Source organism: Chiloscyllium plagiosum, unplaced genomic scaffold (genome assembly GCF_037043375.1).
Source record: "Chiloscyllium plagiosum isolate Xiang-an unplaced genomic scaffold, Cpla_swu_hap1 HiC_scaffold_43, whole genome shotgun sequence".
In the NCBI taxonomy this organism is placed as follows: domain Eukaryota; kingdom Metazoa; phylum Chordata; class Chondrichthyes; order Orectolobiformes; family Hemiscylliidae; genus Chiloscyllium; species Chiloscyllium plagiosum.
The window spans coordinates 22,016,871-22,042,975 of record NW_028270181.1 but is presented as its reverse complement, the minus strand read 5'-3'; the positions used below and the strand labels follow the sequence as shown (position 1 = coordinate 22,042,975).

The window sequence follows — 26,105 nt, the reverse complement described above, 5'->3', positions numbered from 1 at the left end:
CGACTTGATACTAGAAAATTATGAGAGGCATGGATACAATGGATAGTTGGAGTCTTTTTTTTCCAGGGTAGAAATATCAATAACTAAAGGACAGAGGTTTAAGGTAAAAGAGGGAAAATTTAAAGGAGATGTGTGAGGCCAAGTTTTTTACGCAGAGGGTGGTAAGTACCTGCAATGTGTTGCCTGGTGGAAGCAGATAAAATAGCAATGTTTTAGAGGCATCATGACAGACACATGAATAGGCAGGGAATAGAGGGATACGGACTGCATAGAGGCAAAAGGTTTCTCGTTTAGAAAGGTAGCATGTGTCGGCATGGGCTCAGTGGGCCGAAAGGCCTGCTCCTGTGCTGTACTGTTCTTTGTTCTTTTCCTTTGTTCTGTGCAGCACAAAGATTGGTAGCAGATGACCATACATGTTTCACACAGACATTAACCATAGAATTGGCACAGAATGTAATATGTGCTTTTGCAATTATTAATAAGTCTAAAATATTCCTTATTCGCCAAGAAAATAAGAGCAAAACACTGCCGGTGCTGGAAATGAAAATACAATAAGACAGTGTTGCTAAACCCAACCTTAAAGCTTGCTTCACCATCATATTGATGAAAGCTAATCAGTGCCTGAACCTCATGAAACCACAACTGATACCTGAGCTAATGATAGGACTCTTGTAGTGCCATGGTAGTGTCTCTACCTCTGACTTAAGAGCCCGGTTCAAGTCCCACCTGCTCCAGAGATGTATACTTTTTATTTATTAATTCATGGGATGAGAGCATTGCTGCTCGCCCAGCATTTATTGCCCATCCCACAGTTAAGAGCCAACCACATTGCTGTGGGTCTAGAGTCACATGTAGGCCAGACCAGGTAAGGATAGCAGTTTCTTTCCCTAAAGAACATTAGTGAACCAGATGGGATTTTCCCGACAATTGTTTCATGGTCATCACTGAACTCTTCATTCCAGATTTTTAATTGAATTCCATCATCTGCTCTGGCAGGATTCAAACCAGGGTCCCCAGGACATTATCTGGGTCTTTGGACTAACAGGCCATCGATTATATCACTAGGCCATTGCCTCCCCGATGATATAACATATAATAACATCTCTAACATATAATAACAATTCCCCTATTATAACATCTCTAACATACAATTACAATTCCCCTATAATAACATCTCTAAAAAGATTGACTAGGAAATATCTACCTGAGCTAATGATGGGGATAAATATCTATCTGAACTAATGATAGCGCTCTTGTGGTGCAGTATTGGTGACCCTATCTCTGTGCCAGGAGGCCTGAGTTTAAGTCTCACATGCTCAAGAGATGAGTCATACATCTCTAAACAAGTTGACTAGAAAATGCCTACCTGATATAATGGAAACTCACTGATTTCAGTGAAGAAGGTTTGATTGGCCCAGTAATCACACCCTTTTTGGGACTTGGATGTCCATTTTCCTTTGTGTGAGAAAGTGCTTCCTGATTTCACTCGTTTGGCTCAAAGTTTAACACTATTGTTTAGATTCCCCCAAAAGAAAAAAAGACACTTGATTCCATGTCCATTCAATTGAATGAGTCAACCATTTTAATTTGTAGGTCTTTCAGTCTTGCACGGGGTGTGATGAAAAGCAATATAAAGCTCCCAAGAAATGCAGAGAATCTCTCAGTACAGCAAAGGCTATTTGGCCCAACATGCCTGTGCTAGTACTTTGAAAGAGTTCTTCAGTTAGTCCCACAATCCCGCTCATTCTCAAGAGGAAGAATCGACAAGGCAAGCGATTAAGATGCGTGATCCTTGTATAGATAATATTTTTAATTAATAAAATATAGAATTATTTCTCACATTTTCAAGATCATGAACTATCCAACTCCATTTTGTTTTATTCATTTGTGGGATGTGGGTTTCGCTGGCTGGCCAACATTTATTGCCCGTGCCTAGTTGCCCTTCAGAAGGCAATGGTGAGCTGCCTTCTTGAACCACTGCAGTCCATATGCTGTAGGTTGACCAATATTGCCCTTAGGGAGGGAGTTCAGTGATAGGGATAGGCTGAACAGGCTAGTGCTTTTTTTCCATGGAACATTGGAGGCGAAGGGGTGACCTTGTAGAGGTTTATAAAATCATAAGGGGCATGGATAGGGGGAATAGCCAAGGTCTTTATCCCAGGATAGGGGAATCCAAAAATATAGAGCATAGATTTAAGGTGAGAAGAGAAAGATTTAAGAGGACCTGAGAGGCAATCTTTTCACCCAGAGGGTGGTATGTGTGTGGAAGAGGAAGTGTTGGAGGCGGGTACAATTATAACATTTAAAAGGAATTTGGATGGGTGTATGAATAGGAAGGGTTTAGTTGGATAAACATTAACTGCTGCCATATGGGACTAGGTCAGATGGTCGAGTTGGACCGAAGGGTCTGTTTCCATGCTGTACGACCCTATGACTAGAAATCAGGAAGCAAGGTTCGTAAGTTTGTAGATGATATCAAAATTGGTGGTACAGTGGCCAGTGAAGAAGGTTATCGAAGAGATCAATGGGATCTTGATTAACTGGGCCAGTGGGCTGAGGAATGGCAGATGAAATCTAATTTAGATAAATGTGAGGTGTTGCATTTTAGTTAGACAAACAAGGGCCAGGACTTAAATAGTTAATGGTATGGCTCTAGGAGTGTTGTCAAATGGAGAGGCCTATGGGAGCAGGTACATAATTCTTTGAAAGTGGCGTCACAGAGAGGCAGGATAGTGAAGAAGATATTTGACATGCTTGCCTTCATCGGTCAGAGCACTGAGTACAGGAGTTGGGATGCCATGTTGTGGCTGTACAGGATATTGGTGAGCCATTTTTGGAATACTGGCAATTTTGGTCACCCTTTTATAGGAAGGAGATTATTACACTGGACAGGATTCAGAAAAGGTTAACCAGGAATGGAGGGTTTAAGGTTTGAGGAAAGGCTGGAAGTTTTTTCACTGGAGCAAATGAGGTTTATCAAATCATAAGGGACATAGATAAGGTAAATAGCAGCTGCATTTTCTCTAAACTGGGGGATGTATTTTTAAAGTGAGAGGAGAAAGGTTTAAAAAAGACAAGAGGGACAACATTTTTACACAGAAAGTGGTTTGTGTGTGGAATGATCTGCCAAAGGATGTGGTAGATGCAAGTACAGTTACAACATTTAAAAGACATTTGGATAGGTGCATGAATAGGAAAGGTTTAGAGGGATATAAGCCACATGGGGGCAAGTTGGAGTAGTCTAGTTTGGGAAACTGGTTGATTTTAGATTCGATTCCCTACAGTGTGGAAACAGGCCCTTCAGCCCAAGAACTCCACACTGACCCTCTGAAGAGTAACCCACCCAGACCCATTTCACTCTGGCTAATGCACCTAACACTACGGGCAATTTAACATGGCCAATTCACCTCACCTGCACATCTTTGGACTGTGGGAGGAAACCAGAGCACCCGGAGGAAACCCATGCAGACTCGCAGAGAATGTGCAAACTCCACACAGGCAGTCACCCGAGGCTGGAACCGAACCTGGGACCCTGGTGCTGTGAGGCAGCAGTGCTAACCACTGAGCCACTGTGCCACCCATAAGCCATTCTTGAATTCAAATCCCACCAACTGCCATGGCAGGATTTGAACCCAGATCCCCAGAACATTGGCTGACTTTTTGATTAATCGTCCAGCGACAATACCACTAGGCCATTGACATTGATGAATTGGACATAAGGGTCTGTTTCCATGCTGTATGACTCTAATTGAGGAGGTGATTGCTTGGCTTTGGGGATTTGAATTTACTAAGTAAATAAATACAATACTGATTCGAAAACTAAAGGCTAATTTCTGATGTCCCCCTGTACTTCTATTCCGTTTCCTTCGGACACTGACATGTGCGCTGTAATCTTTGACAAATACCAGCCTCCATCTAATACATTGTTCAAGACAGTAAGTGTCAACACTGAGTTATTCAAATATGGGGGATGCCGATTAATGTTCAAGTTTCCTATTGATTTCCCGTCACTCACATTGGTGGCCTTTCTAGGTTTGTATCAACAGCACTCAATCAGCTATTGCTCATGTCTGTTTGACATATACATGCTTTAGGCAAGTGAGCTCAGTAACTGGAGGCACAATAAAAGCTTTGGGTGAAGGGTAGTCTGGAGCAGGTTTGTAATGTAGGTTAATGCATGAATGGAGTATAAGACTCCATGTACCATAGTGGTTAATGCTTGCTCCTGTTGCTTTGCAACTGATTGCATCCCTATGTCTAAATGGAAAAGGATGAACCAATCAGAGAGAGAGAGAGAGAATGAATGCGTGAGTGAGTGAGTGTTAACGAACATAAGTGTGTGTATATACACATGCATGCTGTGGGGGTAGAGATGCATGTTAAATTCTCAAAGTGGCTGTTAAATCCTGAAGCTTATTTCCAATCTGTGAAAATTAGCGAACCATCCTTCAAGAGGGCGGGAATGTCTTTGGGGGCAACATAACTCACCTATTAGCACATTCTTCAATTTGATGCCTGCAGTCTGGATTTTCCAGGCTCTGGGAAAGCAGGAAGCTGAGGGGAGGCAGGAATGGTCACACGCAGGGGATTAAGGGATTTTCTAGCATTGATTGTGGGCCAGTAGGAACAGGAATCTTTCGTTACAGCACCCTACACTATGTTGTTGGAAAAGGCCTCTCTCTCCGAGCGGTTCACCTCCACTGAGGAAGCTCAATAAGAACATGAGGGAGGAGGGAAGAGACGATCATTCTGGTAAGGTGAGATGAAGAGAGGCAGGAGGAGGCACATAGAGTCATTGAGCTGACCAGATATCGTAAACCAATTTAGTCCCATTTGCCAGCACTTGGCCCATGCCCCTCTAAACTCTTTCTATTCATATGCCCATCCAGAATCTTTTAAATGTTGTACATAAACGAGCCTCCACCACTTCCTCTGGCACCTCATTCTATATACGCACCACCTTCTGTGTGAAAAAGCTGCCCTTAGGTTTAGGGTGAGAGGGGAGACCTATGTCCTCTAGTTCTAGACTTCCCCAACTCAGGGAAAAGACCTTCTGCAGTACGAATGCCAACTAAGATAATTTGCTGCAAATGGCCTGTTTCAGAATTGCAAATACTATTTGAGTCTGCATCAAAATTAAATACTAATTATTTCCTGCATTAGAAATACATGAGACACATGGCGCAAATTTGTATATTTTTTTTATTGCTTAGTTTTCCTGCAAAAGATCACTTAGCATTAAGGGGTATCACTCCACATCAAACATAGCTGATCCAAAGACCAGCCCCTTCTTAACATCTGTTTAAGGCGCATTGCAAGGAATTGTGGGTTGACAATCAAGATTTTTGGTCATTTTATTAATGTGTCTTCCTTTTCTGTTAACTGCTGGAGTGGGTCTTGAACCTAGACTTTCTGTCTCAGAAAGCTATTTACTGTGCCACAAGACCTCCAAGACCAGTCTTAGGTGACTGTGTGAAGTTTGCATATTCTCCCCATGTCTGCGTGGGTTTCCTCCGGGCACTCCGGTTTCCTCCCACAATCCAATGATGTGCAGGTCAGGTGAATTGGCTATGCTAAATTGCCTGTAGTGTGAGGTGCATTAGTCAGAGGGAAATGGGTCTGGTCGGTGTGGACTGGTTGGGTCAAAGGGCCTGTTTCCACACTGTAGAGAATCTAATCTAATCATAAATTTGGACTGGTAATGCATTTACAACCAGCCTTCCTGGTAATTATTTGGTTAACTCAAGATTTTGAAGTGTTTCACAATTGATAGCAAATGTCACCCTTGATTGGGAATCAGCTTGGAGGTGTCATCACATGATCTTCTGCCTCCAACTGCTTCCAGCTTCTGGAACTAATCATCCATCTTGACAAGATTCATGGCACCCAGACCTCCCACATTCATTGAAAAGTGAGCAGACACATTATTGTCAAATATAACTATTCTTGACATTTAGTGAAAAGGTTCTTTCCCATCATCCACCATTCCTAGTTCAATTACAATCAGTAAATGGGAACAAAGAATTTTTTAGTAAAGAAAATAACTCCTTATTCATGCCCGTATTATGTATTTTTTCTCCTGTCCGTAGATCAGTCTTTAATTTGGAAAAGTCTTGTCAACTCTGGAGGTTTGCCAAGTCTGGAACAATTCAGTTGTCTTTCTTTAGTCCGATTGTTTGAGCCAACTACTTTGGAAAGTACTAGATTCAGAAACTTTTACAGGTATCATATGTTATGGGCTAAATCCAAAAACAAAAGTTAAGACAGCTTGTTGACCCCGTAGCTTTGCTTTGTAAGCTAATGTGTCTACAGGTAGATTTGGGTCACTGCATCCAGTTGTTTTGGTATGTAGGTCAGGTAAGGTAGGCCTTGGATTGGTTCCCAAGGAGACGCAGGGGGCAAGCTGACCCTGGGCATTCTTCAAGCAGAGCCACAGTGAGAACTATTTTCAAGCAGGGACTACAAAGCATTCCATTCCAGAATTTTAATTGTAATTTTGGAATGTTGCATATGAAAAAAAATTAATCCAGTAAAACCTGAAAACAGAGGTCCATCAGCACAGTGTGAAAAATTACAAAAACTCAAAGCGAAACGTGAGAAAATAAGGAAAGCCATTGGGAATAAGAGGAGAAAAATTCAACGCAATATCAAAACATCATTTTGAAAAGTACATCAGCAAAATGATATTTTTTTGAAGTGAGCTGGTACCCTTGAGATGTAGGGAACGTCAATCTGTCAACAATGTTCAAACAATGGCAAAGGTTTTTAATAAGTCTTTACTAAGGAGGATCCCTGAAAGGAAACACATCTTGAAGGGTTTGAGAGTCAAATGATTCACATTCTGATGGACAATTTGGAGATCCTTGACAGGTTTGTTAATCTGAACGGAGAGAAGGTGCCGGCACTCAATGAATACATTTTAGGACTATGAACAAATTTGCAGATGTTCTAATCATATTACCACTCAGATACTCCTCCAGGATTCTCCCTTGGTAAAAACTGGAAAGTTGATCAAGGAAATTCCTTGTACATATTTCTCGACTGGGTGTGGGTGCCAGTCAGAGGCCTGTAGAATGGACAATGGCGCCCACCTTTGTCAGCATTCCACAGGTATCATTCCCTCCAGGACACCCTGGTCCACTCCTCCGTCATTCCGAACATGCCCCCACACCCCTATGGCACCTTCCCCTGCAAACACAGAAAGTGTAACGCCTGCCTGTTTGCTTCCTCCCTCCTCACTGTCCAAGCCTCCAAACACACGTTCCAGGTAAAGCAGTGATTTACCTCCCTCCTCACTGTCCAAGCCTCCAAACACACCTTCCAGGTAAAGCAGTGATTTACCTCCCTCCTCACTGTCCAAACCTCCAAACACACCTTCCAGGTAAAGCAGTGATTTACCTCCCTCCTCACTGTCCAAGCCTCCAAACACACCTTCCAGGTAAAGCAGTGATTTACCTGCACTTTGCTCAATCTCGTCTACTGTATTTGCTGCCCACAATGTGACTTCCTCTACACTGGGGAGACAGAACGCAGACTGGGTGACCTCTTTGCAGTACATCTACATTCTGTCTGTAAAAATTACACTGAGCTTCCAGTTCTCTGTCACTTCAACACACCCACCCTGTTCCCTGGCCAATATCTCTGTCTCAGGCTTGCTGCAGTGCTCTAGTGAGGCTCATCACAACCTGGAAGAACAGCATCTCATTTTCCACTTGGAGGACCCTGCAGCCTTCAGGACTCCATAAACAGTTCAATAATTTTGGGGCCTGAACACCTTTTCTGTCCTTTACCCACTCCCACACATTGTCATCACATGGACTGCTTTCAGCACAGCCAATCCATTTTTCTTATAGTTCCCATTATCGGTTTTTCTCCTTCCTTAGCCTACCATTAGCTATCCCTAGCCTACCTTAGCCTACCATTACTTATATGTCTCTGGGGTCCATCTCCACTTATTCAGTCACTCCTTTTAGCACACACACCCCACCCCCTATCTTCAGTATATATCCCAGCTTTTCCAACCTATCAGTTCTGAAGAAGGGTCAGTGAAGAAGAGTCGAAATGTTGACTGTTTTCTCTCCACAGATGCTGCTAGATTTGCTGAGTTCCTCCAGCAATTTGTTTTTGTTTCAGATTTCCTTTTAATGGAGCAGGTATTTTTGGAAAAGGAGATAGAACCAGTTTTAGTAATTACAGAAACCAGAAATATTTTCTTTCAAACGTTATACTAGGGTGGGAATTGAAGCTGAATTGATGTCATGCACATGGACTTTAGGATACCCTCTGCGATGGTACCAACTGGAATATTATTGGGGAAAATTAAGACTAATGCATCTGGGGAAGGGTCACAAATCTCATTAAAATGACAGGGGTGGCACAGTGGCTCAGTGGTTAGCACTGCTGCCTCACAGCGCCAGGGACCCGGGTTCCATTTCACACTCGGGTGACTGTCTGTGTAAAGTTTGCACATTCTCCCAGTGTCTGCATGGATTTCCTCTAGGTGCTCCGGTTTCCTCCCACAGTCCAAAGATGAGCAGATTAGGCGGATTAGCCATGGGAAAAGCAGAGTAACAGGGATGGGTGGGGGGAGGGGGAGGTGGAGGTGTCTGGATGGGATGCTCTTCGGAGGGTAGGTGTGGACATATTGGGTTGAGTAGCCTACTCCCACACAGTACGGAGTCAATGATTCTATGAAAATTGAAAAACAAAAGAGGCATGAAGGGCAGCATTATAAAATGGTTGGAAGTGAATAATAGCATCCTTGAGAGTTTAGCTCACAGCCAGTTCTGTTCACTGTGGGCAGGAGATTCTGAGGCATGAGCACATATTCCAGAGTTCTACTTCACTGGAGTACCACACTGTCAGGTAAAATATTATACTGAGGAACCAACTGGCCCCTTTGATTTAAAACATCTCCTGGCACAATTGGAAGAAGAACAGTACTTTGAATTAATAATTAGACAAATAATTGATGTTTTAATGGTTGTAAAGTATTTTGAAAAGCTCTGAGGTTTTGTAAGGTTCTATATCAACACAAGTTATTTCCTTTGGATGCATTCTTACAAGATATAATGTCAACATGTGCACATGATACAAAAATAGCAAATATGGTTAATTTTTTATAAAGGCCAAGGGAAGCTACAAAGGGAGAATGATAAAAGGAGAACCAGGTAAGAGGAAAGCGATTCTTTTCAAGCAAAGCAGCAGTGATTATATTTCCAGTATGATGGACAATCACAGAATGGCCTGAGGAAGCAGGCCATTCCACCCATCTAATCCACACTGACCCTCTGAAGAAGCATGCCACTCAGACCCACCCCCCTCCCCTATCCCTGTAACCTTGCATTTCCCAATGGCCAATCCATCCTGACCTGCACATCTTTGGACTGTGGGAGGAAACTGGAGCACCCAGAAGAAACCCATGCAGACACGTGGTGAACATGCAAACTCCACACAGTCCCCCGAGGGTGGAATCGAACCCAGGTCCTGGCACTGTGAGGCTGCAGCACTACCCACTGAGCCACCCCTTTTGAAAGTGTTGGGGAAACAGTTCACAGGATATTAAAATCAGCATCTCAGGTTGACATGGTCTTAAAACAAATCCAATGCCATTCTGATTTTTGTCAGAAGAGACAACTATGAGGATCTGTAGTATCAGATCTTGGTCTCTAGCACAATCTATACCAAAGATTGTGATTCCATTTTTTTTGAGTGGACCTGCATGATAAAAATCTTAAAAGACAGTCCATTAATCATGAACAAAATATTGACTCTCATTTTAATTATTTTAAAGAACACCATTTCCTCAAGCAATAGCTGTCCAACATGGGGAGTTAAATCATTCAATAGAGTGCAAGTGGCTGGTGAGAATTAACATCTCAGTTAAGTATCATCGTCAAGGTTAATGTTTCCAAATTGTGCACAGAACTGAGCTTTAAAATCAGCTACTGAATGAAGACTTAATGTAACACTTCCAATTGTTGTATTGTGAGGAGGATTCAAAGAGGTTTCAAGGGGATTTGAACTTGCTGAGTGTGTAGTCAAAAATATGTTTGAAATAACTCTACAGAGGCAGCTATCCTGTCACCAAGTCACCCTTTAGAAAGGAAATTATTGAGCTGGAGAGGGTTTAGAAGAGTTTACCAGGATGTTCCTGGATGTGGAAGGTTTGAGTTATACAGAAAGGCTGGATAGACTGGGACTTTTTTCACTGGAGATTGAGAGGTGACCTTACAGAGGCTTATAAAATCATGAGGAGTATAGATCAGGTGAATGGCAGATGTATTTTCACTAGGGTGAGGGAGTTCAAAACTAGGGGGCATATTTGTAAAGTGAGAGATCAGAGAATTTAAAAAAGACTTGGGGACCAATTTTTCACACAGCGGGTAGTTTGCATGTGGAATGAACTTTCTAAGGAAGTGGTGGATGTGGACACAATTTACAACATTTAAAAGAAACTTCGGTAAGTACATGAATAAGAAAGGTTTGGAGGGATATGGGCCAAGGGCAGGCAGGTGGGGCTAGTTTAGTTTGGGATTATGTTCGGCATGGACTGAAGGGTCTACATCCACGCTGTATGGCTCTATGACTATGACTATAAATAGACCTTGAGCTTAGTACTACCTCAGAGTCAGATACTACCTCTGACACTCACTCATTTGATATGTCAGCTAGGGCTCCCTTACTGAACCAGATTAAAAGTTCCAATCAGGCATCTCATAATCTACAATATCAGGCTGACTGACCTCGTAACAATCACTACAATGGCAGATGGAGTATAATGTAGATAAGTGTAAGAATGTGCACTTTGATAGGAGGACACATGGGCAGAGGGTGAATTTGTAAAAAGAAATTATTCATGGGGACATTCAACAAGGGAAACATCGTCTCTAAAAATAACATGGAAGAAACTATAAGAAGCTGCTCCTCAACCACAGCCACAAACCTCCCCAACCCCTCTCACCTACCCGCTAAATTTAAACCTGAGACTGAGATCTGAGATGCAGTAAAAATGGTATTAATTGCCAGGTTAAAATAATATAACTTTGTGCAGGTGATGGAAATGCATCAGCTGTGACCTCAACAATTTGGAAAATATGTTTGGGGGATGGCTTTACGTGTGTAGAAGTGTCTGTCAGTTATTTTAAGAAAAGCGTTCGCTGCTAACCTGTGCCAATTAAAAGCTGTCATGTTGAGAAAAGTAATGCTTTTGTTGTGTATTGTGGTTTAATATTTAATGCAGGGTTGATGATTGTTGGGGATATTGATGAAATCTTCCAAATTTGTGTGAGAATCTAAATATCCCCATACATGGACACAAACACAGAATGTTATGACATGACTCTATCAACTAACAAAAGAGATGGTCAGAATGAAGAAGGAGCCACCGAAAATTAAAAGCCCAAAGAAAGAAGGTGCATCCTGAAAGGAACTTTTTAAACTGGTGGAAAATTGGGAAGGACTGATATCCAATCTGACCTAGGTTCCCTTTGATATATAGTCACTGAAACCAACATGTAGGCACAGAAAGCAATTAGCAAGGCAAATGGAAATAATGGAGAATAGCCAATGTTGTCTGGAGTATAAAACAGGCAATTAGGATAACTGGGGAAATTGCAGGCTGGTGAGCCTTACATCAGTGGTAGGGAAATTGTTGGAGAAGATTCTTAGGGATGGGATTCATTCACATTTGGAAAAGTATGGGTTGATCAGCGACAGGCAGCATGACTTTGTGTGGGGGAGATCGTGTCTCACAAACTTGATTAAGTTTTTTGAGGAAGTGACGAAGAAGATTGATGATGGCAAGACAGTAGATGTTGTCTCCATGAACTTTAGCAAGGCGTTTGACAAGGTCTCTCATGGCAAGATGATACGGAAGGTGAAGTAACATGTGATCCGCAAAGAGCTGGTCAGATGGATACAGAACCAGCTTGGTCATGGAAGACAGACAGTAGGATTGGAGGGGTGTTTTTTTCTGACTGGAGATCTATGACCAGTTATGTTTTGCAGGGATCAGTGCCGGGGCTCCCATTGTTTGTAACATATATAAGCAATTTGGAGGAGAATGTACGTGGCCTAATTGGTAAGTTTGCAGACGACACAAAGGTTGGGGGAGCTGCAGATAGAGAGGGTATAGCAGGATATAGATAGATAGGCTGGAGACTTGGGCAGAGAAATAGCAGGTGGAATTTAATCCAGACAAATGTGAGGTAAAACAATTTGGAAGCTCTAATGCAGGAGGGAAGTTACCAGTAACATGGCACAACCCTTAGAATCATTAACGTTCAGAGGGATCAAGACATTCAGGTCCACAGTTCCCTGAAAGTGACAACACAGATGAATAAGGTCAAGAAGACATATTGCATGCTTGCTTTCATCAGCTGGGGCACAGTCATATTGCACTTGTATAGAACTTTAGTTAGGCCACATTTGGAATATTTTGTATAGTTCGGTCACCACACTACCAGAAGGAGGTGGAAGCTTTGGAGAGGGTACAGAAAAGATTTACCAAGATGTTGCCTGGTTTGGAGGGTAATATCTGAGGAGAGATTGGACAAACTTGGTTTTACTTGAATATTGGAAGCTGAGGGGCAACCTGATAGAAGTTTACAAAATCATGCAAGGCAAGGATAGAACGGATAGTCAGGGTCTTTTTCCCAGGGTAGAAATGTCAATCACCAGGGGACATAGGTTTAACGTAAAAGTTGGGGGGAAACGTGAGAGACAGGGATTTTTACATAAAGGGTGATAAGTGCCTGGCATGCACAGCCAGAGAAGGTGATAGAAGAAGATACATAGATAGAAGAAGATGTTTAAGAGGCACCTTGACAGATACATGAATAGACAGGGGAATAGAGGGATACGGACCACATAGGAGGCAGGAGGTTTTCAATTTAGAAAGGTATCATGTGTTGGCACAGACTTGGTAGACCTGGGTTCTGTTCCTGTACTGCACTCTTCTTTGTTATGTTGGCCTTTATTGCAAGGGTAATTGGGTACAGGAGTCATGACGTCTTGCTACAATTATACACACCATTGGTGAGATGCATCTGAAATATTACATGCAGCTTTAGACCCCTTACCCAAGAGAGGATACACTTGTCACAGAGGCGTGCACCAAATTAATCCCCAAGATTACGGGATGGTCCTATGTGAAATCAAAAAGACCTGACCTAAATTCTTGAGCGCTTAATTGGTTGAAACTTACAGAATTCTGCAAGTGAAGAAGGCATTTGGTATACTTTCCTTTATTGGTCAGAGTATTGAGTACAGGAGTTGAGAGGTTATGTTGTGGCTATACAGGTCATTGGTTAGTCCACTTTTGGAATATTGTGTGTAATTCTGGTCTCCTTCCTATCGGAAAGATGTTGTGAACCTTGAAAGGGTTCAGAAAAGATTTAAAAGGATGTTGCCAGGGTTTGAGCTATAGGGAGAGGTTGAATAGGCTAGGGCTGTTTTCCCTGGAGCGTTGGAGGCTGAGGGATGACCTTATAGAGGGTTATAAAATCATGAGGGGCATGGTTAGGATAAATAGACAAGGTCTTTTCCCTGAGGTGGGGGAGTCCAGAACTAGAGGGCATAGGTTTAGGGTGAAAGGGGAAAGATATAAAAGAGACCTAAGGGCAACTTTTTCACGCAGAGGGTGGTATGTGTATGGAATGAGCTGCCAGAGAAAGTGGTGGAGGCTGGTACAATTGTAACATTAAAAGGCATCTGGATGGGTATATGAATAGGAAGGGTTTGGAGGGATACGGGCCGGGTGCTGGCAGGTGGGACTAGATTGGGTCGGGATATCTGGTCGGCATGGACGGGTTGGACTGAAGGGTCTGTTTCCGTGTTGTACATCTCTATGACCGTAAGTGCTAAATAAAGTAGAAAGGACTTTCAGCCTTGCTGGAGGCTTGTCTCAATAGGGGACATGGTCTCAGAAAAAAAAGGAGCAAGCCTTTAGGGCTGAGATGAGAATGAATTTGAAGTTTTAGTGAATACTTAGCATTGGCCATCTCAGAGGGATGAAGAAGGGCTTATGCCCGAAATGTCGATTCTCCTGTTCCTTGGATGCTGCCTGACCTGCTGCACTTTTCCAGCAACACATTTTCAGCTCTGATCTCCAGCATCTGCAGTCCTCACTTCTTCCATCTCAGAGGGCTGCAGAGGTTCAGTCATTGAGCATGCCGATAGAGTTCTAGAATTCAAAGACATCAAGGGATATGGGGATAGTTCAAGAAAGTGGTATTGAGGTAAGATGGTCTAGAGTAGCAGATCAGGCTCGAGGAACTTTCTACAAAGACTTTATTTTGGGTATTCCATGCACAATCAGGCTGTATATGAGAAAAGTATTATTGATACTTTAGAAAGAATACAACATGCATTCACCAATATGCTGCCTTGTATTAAGCAAAACTGGAACCATTCAAGGCTTTCCTCATGACAATGATGTAAACTAGGTGACAATGGTCCAGAAGTGTTTACTATTGAGAAAGAATTTGGCAAAGACTTCTCAAGCAAAAGTTTTCAACAAGAGTCAAGAATGCTTAGATACCAAACCAGTGAGCATTATCACCTCTTTTACGAGGGAGTTGTGTGGCTGTAGGATTCACTTCCACAGAGAGTGACTGAAGCAGAAACAAAGTCAACAATGAAGACTTGATTTGAATAGCTGAATGGAAAAGGAGGGAATAGGAATTCGAGAACAAAATGGGTAAACTGTGAACAGTACTTTTCCATTGCTCAGAGAATAATGTGGACTGAAGTGATGGGCTAAAATTTTACGTTATCGCAGGGCAGCATGGTGACTCAGCTGCCTTACATTGCTTGGGACCCAGGTTCAATTCCAGCCTCAGGAAACATTATTCTGAACAAGGGCTTATGCCCGAAACGTCGATTCTCCTGCTCCTTGGATGCTGCCTGACCTGCTGCGCTTTTCCAGCAACACATTTTTCAGCTCTTTCCTCCCACAGTCCAAAGATGTGTGGGTTAGGGGGACTGACCATGCTAAATTACCCATTGTATCCAGAGATGTGCAGGCTAAATGGATTAACCATGGGAAATGCAGGATTATAGGGTAGCGGGCTGTGACTGGGTGAGGGTTGGTGTGGACTCGCTGGGCCAAATGTCCTGCTTCCACACTGTAAGGATTCTAATTGTACACTGGAGCTGACAGAGGCCTGAAATCAGGGCTTGAACACAAACTGAATAGCGAAGACAAAATTTGAGACAAGGAGATCCAAGTAAGAGGATGGGACTGACGAGTATGATGGTGGGGTAAATACAGTGTCATGGAAACAACTTGCAATAACAAACAACTTTTGCAGAAATTATTTGATGTGTTTAAGCCTTTCCTTACAAAGTGATAATGTTTTAAGTTATATTATTGAGAAACAAATTGAAAACAGTGAAAACAATCATTTAAATCTCGATGCGTGTCAGTGAATAGGGGAACATTGTGTCTCTTACTAATGGTTTGCACTCAAACTAAAAGGCTTGAAACAGGAAGACAGTTGCACAATACTAAGGATGAGAGATCTTGGATTATATCATTTTCACTACTGTTTAAAGCTTTCCTCCACCTGTCGCTATAGCAGTCAGTATGAAACGCACCAAAGGATAGGCAGCTTTTACCTTTTTCGACATCCTAACACCCAAGAAAAGATACCGCAGGTTTTTTCAAAGAAACATAGAAAATAGCAGCACAAGTAGGCCATTCAGCCCTTCGAAGAAGGCAGAGAATGTCTTCAAAGTGCCCTCGCCATCCCCTTTATCTGCAACTCGCCCCACACCCACCCCACTCCTGAAGAAGGGTTACACCCGAAACGTTGACTTCTCCACCTCCTGATGCTGCCTGGCTTGCTGTGTTCTTCCAGCCGCCTTCCTGTCTATTCAGCCCTTTGAGCCTATTCCGCCATTCAATATGATCATAGCCGACCCCATTCTTGCTTTCGCCCAATAGCCTTTGATCCCTTTAGCGAAGAACTATATAAAACGCCTTCTTGAAAACATTCAATGTTTTGGCCTCAACCACTTTCTGTGACAGAGACTTTCATGGGCTCCCCACTCTCTCGTTAAGAATCTTCTCGATGCCTCACTGACCATTTCCTGGTAAGGTTTTGGTACAGGCAACTGCTCAGTACAGTTGATTCTAGTTTTGGGATTTCAATTGCTGGGATAATTTGCCAATGTTTTATCAGCTTGCCATTGGGAAAGCTGGCAATCAGACTCTGTTTAAAGGCTTCCCATCAACTTCAAGGGTCGTTCCATATGGGCTCAAGGCCCTCCTTGACCAAACACCAAGAAACAGGTGGCACGGTGGTTAGCACTGCTGCCTCACAGCGCCAGAGACCCAGGTTCAATTCCTACCTCAGGCGACTGTGTGGAGTTTGCACGTTCTCCCCCGTGTCAGCGTGGGATTCCTCCGGATGCTCCAGTTTCCTCCCACAGTCCAAAAATAACGTGCAGGTTAGGTGAATTGGCCACGCTAAGTTGCCCATAGTGTTAGATGTAGGGGAGTGGGTCTGGGTGGGTTGCTCTTCGGCGGGTCGGTGTGGACTTGTTGGGCCGAAGGGCCTATTGCCACACTAAGTAATCTTAACAAACCCTTCCAGCTTTTCCCTTCCTGAAAGGCCATCTTTGACTTTAGTTTTCCAAATTTCTTTGACAAGCTTTTGTGCAAGTAACAAACAGCGCTCCCACTGTTCAGGGGCAAGAAGCACTTTTCTGCAAATTGTCGAGATCCACATGTGGGATTTGACAAACACTTGCGGCAATAATGATCCAAGATGGTGTCAGCAGCTTGTTGGCGGCAAACAATCATTAACTGTAGAGTTTATCCCTCAGCAACACAGATGGTACACAGGAAGGCAACAAATGCATCATTAATGAGGGCTTTATTGGAGGGCGTTCAGTTTAATGTGACATTAGTGATCCGCAAGGCTCCTTGGATTGAAGAAAGTTGCATTTGGAAGAGATACTCTGGAATTGCTATTGCTCAGAAGCTGTCAGGAAAGCTAACCACCCTCCTCTGCAGCTGGTAAACTGCAGGGGGCTTTGGCTGCCTGAATTCGACCGAGTGGAAACTGCTGAGAGCACTCAGCACAATTACTGAGTTTAATAGAAAGTCTCATGATAGAGAACCACAAAGTGAAGTTGGGATAGTGGCTTTATTTTAATCAGGGATTGGATTCCAGTTTCATTGCCAAAGACGCAAAAGTCCCTGTTTGATTCTTGAGCCTTCTTCAAAAAGTGGGAAGTCTGTGTGAGATTGGCTGGGATCTGAATCCGAGACACCCTGGCACTGAGCCCAGAATTCGCTCGACAAAGGTACCTTAAACAAAATGACATGTGGCTCATGCAAAGAAAGATGCAAATCAGCTTTGTGTCTGTTAAATTAGTAACAAGATTGGGAAACATATTTGCCTGATCAGCTACTTTCCATCATGGAGAATGCAGATTGCCCCCAGCCATGAGGTATTTGCACGGTGCCTTTGCAATGAGAAACTGTTTAGAGAATATTTTACTGAGGTTTACCTCTGATTCCTTTGGTGGCTCAGTGGATAAATGCTGAGTTATTCAATTCCTGATTGGAACTCTGCTCTCTGCAGATATCCTCAGTGATTCCATGTTTAGTCAGCCCATGCTCTCATTTCTAATTTTCTTTTATTAATCAATTCATTCACAAGATGTGAGTATTGCTGGCTAGACCGACGTTATTGCCCACCCCTTGTTGCCCTTGAATTGAATTGAATTGAATTGAATTGAATTAACTTTATTGTCACATGTACTCACATGAGTCTAGTAAAATGTTTACAAGTCACCAAAGGTAGCTAGGGTACAGGAGAAGGTGGTGGTGAATTTTCTCCCTGAACCACTGCCATTTATTTGGTGCAGGTATACTCACAAAACTGTTAAGGAGAGAGTTCCAGGATTTTGACCCAGTGAGAGTGAAGGAAAGGTGATATCTTTCCATGTCAGGATGGTGACTGTCTTGGAGAGGAACTTGCAGGTGGTGGTGTTCCCATGTATCTGCTGCACTTGTCCTTCTAGACGGAAGTGGTTGTGGGTTTGGAAGGTGCTGTTGAAGGAGCCTTGGTGAATTTCTGCAGCACATCTAGTGCATGGTACACTGCTGCTACTGAGGGTCAGTGGTTGAGGAAGTGCATGTTTATGGATGTGGTGCTGGCCAATTTGTCCTGGATGGTGTCAAGCTTCTTGAGTGTTGTTGGAGCTGCACTCATCGAGGCAAGTGGTGAGTATTCCATCACACTCCTGACTTGTACCTTTTCGATGATGGATAGGTTTCGGGGAGTTGGGAGATGAGTTACTCACTGCAGGATTCCTTGCTCTTGCAGCCACAGTATTTACATGGAGAAAGTGAAGATTGCAGATTCTGGAGATTCGAGTCAAAAAATGTGATGCTGGAAAAGCACAGCCAGTCAGGCAGCATCCGAGGAGCAGGAGAGTCGGCGTTTCGAGCATAAGGTCTTACAAACACCTCATCTACTATGTTCGTTGCTCTCAATGTGGCCTCCTCTACACTGGGGAGACAGGACGCCAATTGCGGAATGTTTCAGGTAATATCTCTGGGACACATGCACTCAATAACCTCACCGTCCTGTGGCCCCCTCCTCCTCCCACTTCTCCAAGGACATGCAGTCCTGGGCCTCCTCCACCACCAAATCCTAGCCACCTGACGACCGAAGGAAGAATACCTCATCTTCTGCTTTGGGACCCTCCAACAACCCGGACTTGATGTCAACTTCACCAGTTTCCTCATCTCCCATTCCCCCACCTCATCCCTGATCCAACCCTCCAACTCGGCACCGCCCTCATGACCAGTCCATCTTCCTTCCCACTTATCCGCCCCACCCTCCACTCTGACCTATCACTTTCAACCCCACCTTCATCTACCTATCGCATTCCTAGCTACCTTTCTCTCAGCCCCACCGCCCTCCCATTTTTCTCTCAGTCCCTCTGCTACCCCCCACCTCATTCCTGATGAAGAGCTCATGCTCACAACGTCGATTCTCCGGCTCCTCCGATGCTGCCTGACCTGCTGTGCTTTTCCAGCATCAAACTCTCGACTCGTTTCAGTGACACCCACATTGGAACAACCAAATAAAAAACTGGAAGCATGTTCACTCATGTGCGACTCCAGTGGCCTGATAGCAAGCACTTTCCAACAAATCTTTCTCTAAAAATGTTTCTTCTGATCTATCCCCCTTTATGGTCCTTTTAAGGGGGGGGGGGGGTGCAATTAGCTCAGGTGGCTCAACAGCAGGTTTCTGATGCAGAGTCACATCAACCACATGGGTTCAATTCCTGAGGTTCCCATGAAGGACTCTCCTTCACAAGCTCTCCCCTTGCCTGAGGCGTGGTGACCCTCAGGTTAAACCAGCACCAGCTGTCTCTCTCTCTCTCTGAGAGAGCAGCCCTATGGTTTGGTAAGACTGCAGCAACTTTACCTTTAACTGAGATCACAATCTGTTGCCTTTGACTTGAGTGAATGGGAACAAATCATTAAACAATTTTTTGAAAAGTACCACGGACAATGAAAATGCTGGAAAAACTCAGCAGGACTGGCAGTAACTGTGGATGGAAAAGAATGACCATTTCCATTCAATGATCTTTCATCAGATTGGGGTGGGGGAATGTCCTAAAGTTCAGGAACTCACCAAGTTACCAGAGTTGCTCCGGGGTAACAGCATATGATAGACTAGAGTTGAAGACCACAGGCTGCAAGTTCCCTTTATAGAATCCCTAAGTGTGGAAATAGGCCCTTCAGTCCACCAAGTCCACACCGACCCTCCAAAGAGTAACCCACCCAGACTCATTCCCCTACCCTATTATTCTACATGTACCCTGACTAATGCACCTAACCTACACATCCCTAAACACTTTGGCATGGCCAATTCACCTAACCTGCACATCTTTGGATTGTGGGAGGAAACCCATGCAGACACGGGGAGAAATTGCAAACTCCACACAGACAGTCACCTGAGGCTGGGATCAAACCCAGGTGTGAGGCAGCAGTGTTGACCATTGAGCCACTATGGCTCCCTTCCTGAAAGGGAGTTGTGAACCAGGTACGTTTTTGCAATTCAGTACCATTCATGGGCGGCATAACAGATCCAAATTTTACCAGGGTAGAATTTGACCTGGAAAACCACAGCCGGTTAGGCAGCATCCGGAGGAGGAAGAGAATTGACGTTTTAACCTAAGCCCTTCATCAGGAATGAGGCTTGTGGCCAAAGGGGGCTGAGAGATAAAAGGGAGGGGGGTGGGGCTGGGGGATAGGTAACTGGAAATGCAATAGGTGAAGGCAATGCCCATGGAATTCCCACATCCATGAAAATTTGACGGGAAAGTGAAAATTAAAATAGGAATTGCTGGGAGAAGCCCAGCAGGTCTGGCACGGATCTGTGGAGACAGAAACAAAGTTAAGCAATTCAAGTTCAATGGGACTTTTGTTCAGAATTGAAAGGGGATGAAAATGGTGAGCTTTATGCAGTTTACAGAGGGAGGAGAGAGTGAAATAGATGCTGAAGGTACCCAGAGAAAAAGACAAAGGCAGTGCTAATGGTGGTAAAGGACTAACAGAGACCTAAAATAGGTGTTAATGGTAAGTCAATGACAGGGATGTCTGATAGGTGTTGATGGTGAGTATGCAAAAGAGAAAATTCTGCTAGTTAAATCAAAAAGACGCAAAAAGACACTGCCCTTGGGGTGAGAGAATCAAATTTGAGGGCAGAGGTTAATGTTTGAAGTTGTTAAATATCATGCTGGAGACTGCAAAATGCCGAAGCAGAAAATAAGGTGTTGGTCCTCTAGCTTGTGGTGAGGCTTTGATGGAACACAGTAGCAGGCCCAAGACAGAAATCTTAGTAAGAGAGAAAGATGGTTTATTGAAAAAAGGAATTACAATTTTTCAATGACAAGTAAAATCTGTGGCTCAGACTGAAAGGGTCAGAACTTTGGCTCCCACTGGGCCTGAAATGGAAATGGCAGAGTCCGTCTCTCTCCCAGTTATGGGTCACTTTTGTGGAGGTGGGATAGGAGGAGTATGGAGGGAAGGGTGAAGCAGAGCTACCCCATATCCACACACGATAGGTGACTGACACCTCTTACCTGTGGCCCAGTTTGACCAATTATCCACAGCCACCCAAGATGCACCAACTGGCCTCCAGGTCCCTGCAGCGAGCATGAACAAGTTTAGGTGGTGGACGCAGCCAGTGACCCAGCCAGGCCTCGAGTCAACACTGGGAAACATTCCTGACCTCTGTTGGTCAGCATCGGAGGGAGAAGTCCCAACCACAATACTAACACTTGTGAAGATGCTGTTCCTTTAACAAGGTTACCCTGCAGAGGGTTTGTAAACGCAGAGACTCCAGGAGGTCTAGGTTTGAATGGGTTTAAGAGCCAGTTTGATTATAACTAATAGATACTGCCTTAGGCAAAAGGGTTTCGAGTTAAAAAATAAAACACTTATACATTGAAAGGGCAGTGGCCAGTTCTCCCAGCTCAGCCTTACTCTGGTTTGGTTTGGTTTTAACAAGCAGTCAGTGCTGAAGCTGCTAGACTCAAAGAAGCAGGTCCATGCTGATCCTCCCTCTCTCTGACATCTCTCCTGGAAGACCCTGTGTTTGATTTTAACTTTTGTGCCAAGGGGTGTTTATGGGGATTGTTGCAAGTATTTGGAACAGCATCATTAAGTTGGGATAATCTGTTGGGCTTTTGGATAGGTTGTTATTCTGTATTCTGCTCTCTTTTGTTTGCGTTTCATTTGGTAACCTGTAAATAAATTCCGTTTGTTTAAAACTAAGTGGTTGGGCCAACTGCATCATTCCTGGATTATCCACTATACACCTGCTTAAAACAGCTAGCAACGTTAGGGTCTGGGCTGCTTCCTTGAAAGGTTTTGAGAGGTCAGGCCTGGTCCATAACACACTTCAGCAAGGCTCTTGCTGTTAACACACTGAGCAAATAACAAGGAGTACACTTCAGAGTGTCGGCAAGTCTTCACTAGGAGCATCCTCACACTGTACTTGGAGATGATGCTGATTAAAATCAAGCCTCTGGGTTTGAGTTTTAATTATTTAATCCAATACTGCTCACCGCAATGTTGGAAGCGAATTACAATGTACCACGTAACAGCCCAGTTCATAGTCGGATTGGAGCAGGATGCAATCAGCCAGAACCAGGGAGCGGGAGATGGCCTAGCAGTAACATTGCTACACTATTAATCCAGAGACCCAGGTAATGTCCCTGGGACCCAGGTTCAAATCCTGCTGTGGAAGATGGTTATTTAAAATGTGTAATTAAGAATCTGAGGATGATGCAAAACCATTGTTAAGTGCCGGGAAAACCCTTCTGGTTCACTAATGCCCTTTAGGGAAGGAAATTTGTCATCCTTACCCAGTCTGGCCTACATGTAACTCCAGACACGTAGCAAAGTGGTTGACTCTTCAACTGCTCTCTAGGCAATTGGGGATGGGCAATAAATGTTGGCCTAGCCAGTGACACTCTCATCCCATGAATAAATAAGAAAGGAACAAGTGCAAAGACTAATTTTGTATCACTGACCTCCGCCGTACTTCCCAGCACCAGCTGAACCAGCTTCCTTAAGCAGGTGCTTGCTGGGGGCAGTCCCAAGTTCTGCCGATGCGTTTCACAGGTATTTACGATGGTCTCCAAGGATACTCTCTTGTGTGGCAGGTCCTCGCACATGCTCAGTAGGAGCTGGTTCAATTGGCCACTGAGCTGGACTGGCTGTGACGGGCACAACAGAGAAAAACAATTCCAGTGAGAAAGGAGAGAGAGACCCCAAAACCTGGAACCTTTACCCAAACAGTACATTATACATGCAGAGCGCTGCGATTATGATAGCACTTAACATGATGATCTTCAGTTCTTGAAAGAGAAGCAGTTAGTTAAATCTTTTAGGTTTGACAAAAGAACAATTACACACTTCCAAAACATTGCGTTAAAATGTCCTTGATTCTCTTGATGAGAGCATGTAGTTTCCCTGAAAAACATTTCGCCATTTCTAATAGCAGGAATGAATCATTATGTGGAATTTTACAGTCCCTTCAGGCACACATTTCCCCACAACCCCACCCCAGAAATGGTGGGCACCATAGCATCAGCACTGTGCATGTCATAACCTGCCTCAATTTTGGCCCTTAAGTGCCCACCAAATTGTGGGCTCACGGCTAGTCATGCGCCACCACCAGCATTTTACAAGTGGCCCAAGGGTCCCCAAGGTAGTTCCCAAGTACCAGACTTATTATATTGTCGGGCAGAATGGCCCATCTTTGATGAGCAGTGCGACTAGCTCAAGCAGTTACCATGGCTCACTGTTCCCTGGGGCCATAAATGGTGCCCACTAAATTGGCCTCAAGCGTTTAGAGACAGACTGACTCTCTGATGAGGGTGGAAGTCCTACCCATAGACAGGCAATAGCCTAGTGATATGATTGCTGTCTATTCATTCAGAGACCCTTTCAATGTTCAACTGTCCCAGGTTCAAATCCAACCATGCTAGATGGAATTTGAATTCAATTAAAATCTGGAATTAAGATGTTAATGATGATCATAAATCAATTGTTAGAAAATCCATTTAGTTTAGATTAGAGTAGGTTCCCTGCAGTATGGAAACAGGCCCTTCAGCCCAAAAAGTCCACACCGAACCTCCAAAGAGTAACCCACCCAGACCCATTCCCCTATATTTACCCCTGACTAATGCACCTATACTATGGGCAATTCAGCATGGTCAATCCACCTAACCTGCACATCTTTGGACTGTGGGAGGAAACTAAAGCACCCGGAGGAAACCTATGCAGACACAGGGAGAATGTGTAAACTCCACACAGACAGTCCCCTTCTGGGTAATCCAAGATGGAGGACGGGAAAAAGTTCTGGCTGTAAAAACTGCTCCTTTTTTGAGGTATTTTAGGTGTTGGAGGTGAATTCCTTGAATTCCAGGAGCAGCAATTACTGTTTTATATGCTGTTGCATTGTTTGGGAACTTTGGAAAATAAAAAGTCAAAACAACAGCAATTTTAAAAGGGAAAAGAACAGACAAATGAAGCACATGGTGAGGTCAGTGCAGGAGAGAAAGAGAGAAAGAAACGGACACTGCCTTTGCTGTTTGAATCCATGTATCGCTGGACATCAGAGTGCGTCTGGGAAAATTAACAAACAGTGAAATTCACAACTGATCTTGGAGGCACAGTTGGGTGAAGTTCACAGCACAGAAGCAGGTAAGTGTATTGTTGTTTTAAGTGTGACCTACAGAAAGTCTGCAGTAGTGAGTAAAGTGGGTTCTTTCTTGATCGTATGTTTTTGGAGATATGTCTTTTGATTAAACTTAAAATATAAGCCATAACTATTAATCCAACTGGGGCAGTGTTTGTAGAGGATTAAGACGGTGTTATTTTCTGGGTTTGTAGATTGTGAAGAAGCAAAAATGGCCTTTTGTAGAGTGATATGTGCTTCTTGTCAGATATGGGAGTTTAAAGAGTGTTTAAGGGTTATAGCGGATTATATCTGCAATAAATGATGTTGGTTGCGAATCTTAACAGATCGAATGGATCCGTTAGAGAGACAGTTAGAAGCAATGAGGAATTTGCAACAGCAACAGTATGTGATGGATGGCAGTTATAGGAAGGGGGGAAAGTCTCAGATACAGTCACAGAGATGGGTTAACTCCAGGAAGGGTAAGAGGTAGGCAGCTAGTGCAGGAGTCTTTTGTGGTTATTCCGATTTCAAACAAGTATCCTGTTTTGGAAAATGTAGGGGTGATGGATTCTCGGGGGAATATAGCACGAACAGCCAAGTTTCTGGTATTGAGACTGACTCTAATGCATCAAGGGGTACGTCAGATTCCAAGAGATCAATTGTGTTAGGGGATTCTCTAGTCCAAGGTACAGACAGACATTTCTGTGGCCAGCAGTGAAAAAGCAGAATGGTGTGTTGCTTCCCTGGTGCCAGGATCAAGGATGTCTCAGAGCGGGTGCAGAATGTTCTCACAGAGGAGAGGGGCCAGCAAGAGGTCATTGTCCACATTGGAACCAACGACATAGGAAGGGAAAAGGTTGAGAGTCTAAAGGGAGATTACAGAGAGTTAGGCAGGAATTTAAAAAGGTAGTCCTCGAGAGTAGTAATATCTGGATTACTCCCAGTGCTATGAGCTAGTGAGGGCAGGAATAGGAGGATAGAGCAGATAAATGCATGGCTGAGGAGCTGGTGTATGGGAGAAGGATTCACATTTTTGGACCATTGGAATCTCTTTTGGGGTAGAAGTGACCTGTACGAGAAGGGCGGATTGCACCTAAATTGGAAGGGGACTAATATACTGGCAGGGAAATTTGCTGGAACTGCTCGGGAGGATTTAAACTAGTAAGGTAGAGGGGTTGGACCCAAGTAGATAGTGAGGAAAGAGATCAATCTGAGACGGGTACAGTTGAGGACAGAAGTGAGTCAAACATTCAGGACAGGCAGGGACAAGGTAGGACTAATAAATTAAACTGCATTTATTTCGGTGCAAGGGGCAGAACAGGGAAGGCAGGTGAACTCTGAGCATGGTTAGGAACATGGGACTGGGATAACAATTACAGAAACATGGCTCAGGGATGGGCAGGACTGGCAGCTTAATGTTCCAGGATACAAATGTTACAGGAAGGATAGAAAGGGAGGCAAGAGAGGAGGGGGAGTGGTGTTTTTGATAAGGGGTAGCATTTTGATAAGGGATAGCTGTGCTGAGGGTGGATGTTACTGGAAATGCTCCAGGGAAGTTATTTGGGGGGAACTGAGAAATAAGAAAAGGATGATCACCTTCTTGAGATTGTATTATAGACCTCCTAATAGTCAGAGGGAAATTGAGAAACAAATTTGGAAAGAGATCTCAGCTATCTAAAAGAATAATAAGGTGATTATGTTAGGGGATTTTAACTTTCCAACCATAGACTGGGACTGCTATTGTGTTAAGAGTTTAGATGGAGAAGAATTTGTTAAGTGTGTACAAGAAAATTTTCCGATTCAGTATGTGGATGTACCTAATAGAGAAGGTACAAAACTTGACCTACACTTGGGAAATAAGGCAAGGCAGGTGTC

At 43.7% G+C, this 26,105-nt stretch overlaps 1 protein-coding gene across 11 annotated transcripts in view; it reads right to left on the bottom strand.

Annotated features, from left to right (window-relative positions):
* ptpn20 (protein tyrosine phosphatase non-receptor type 20) overlaps positions 1-26,105 on the bottom strand; it is a 440,815-nt gene that overhangs the window by 316,163 nt on the left and 98,547 nt on the right. For all 11 annotated transcript variants that reach the window (XM_087982468.1, XM_087982474.1, XM_087982476.1 and 8 more), the window contains exon 5: positions 22,576-22,761. In XM_087982468.1, the coding sequence (XP_087838594.1) occupies positions 22,576-22,761 (186 nt within the window). The remainder of the gene's footprint in view (positions 1-22,575; positions 22,762-26,105) is intronic.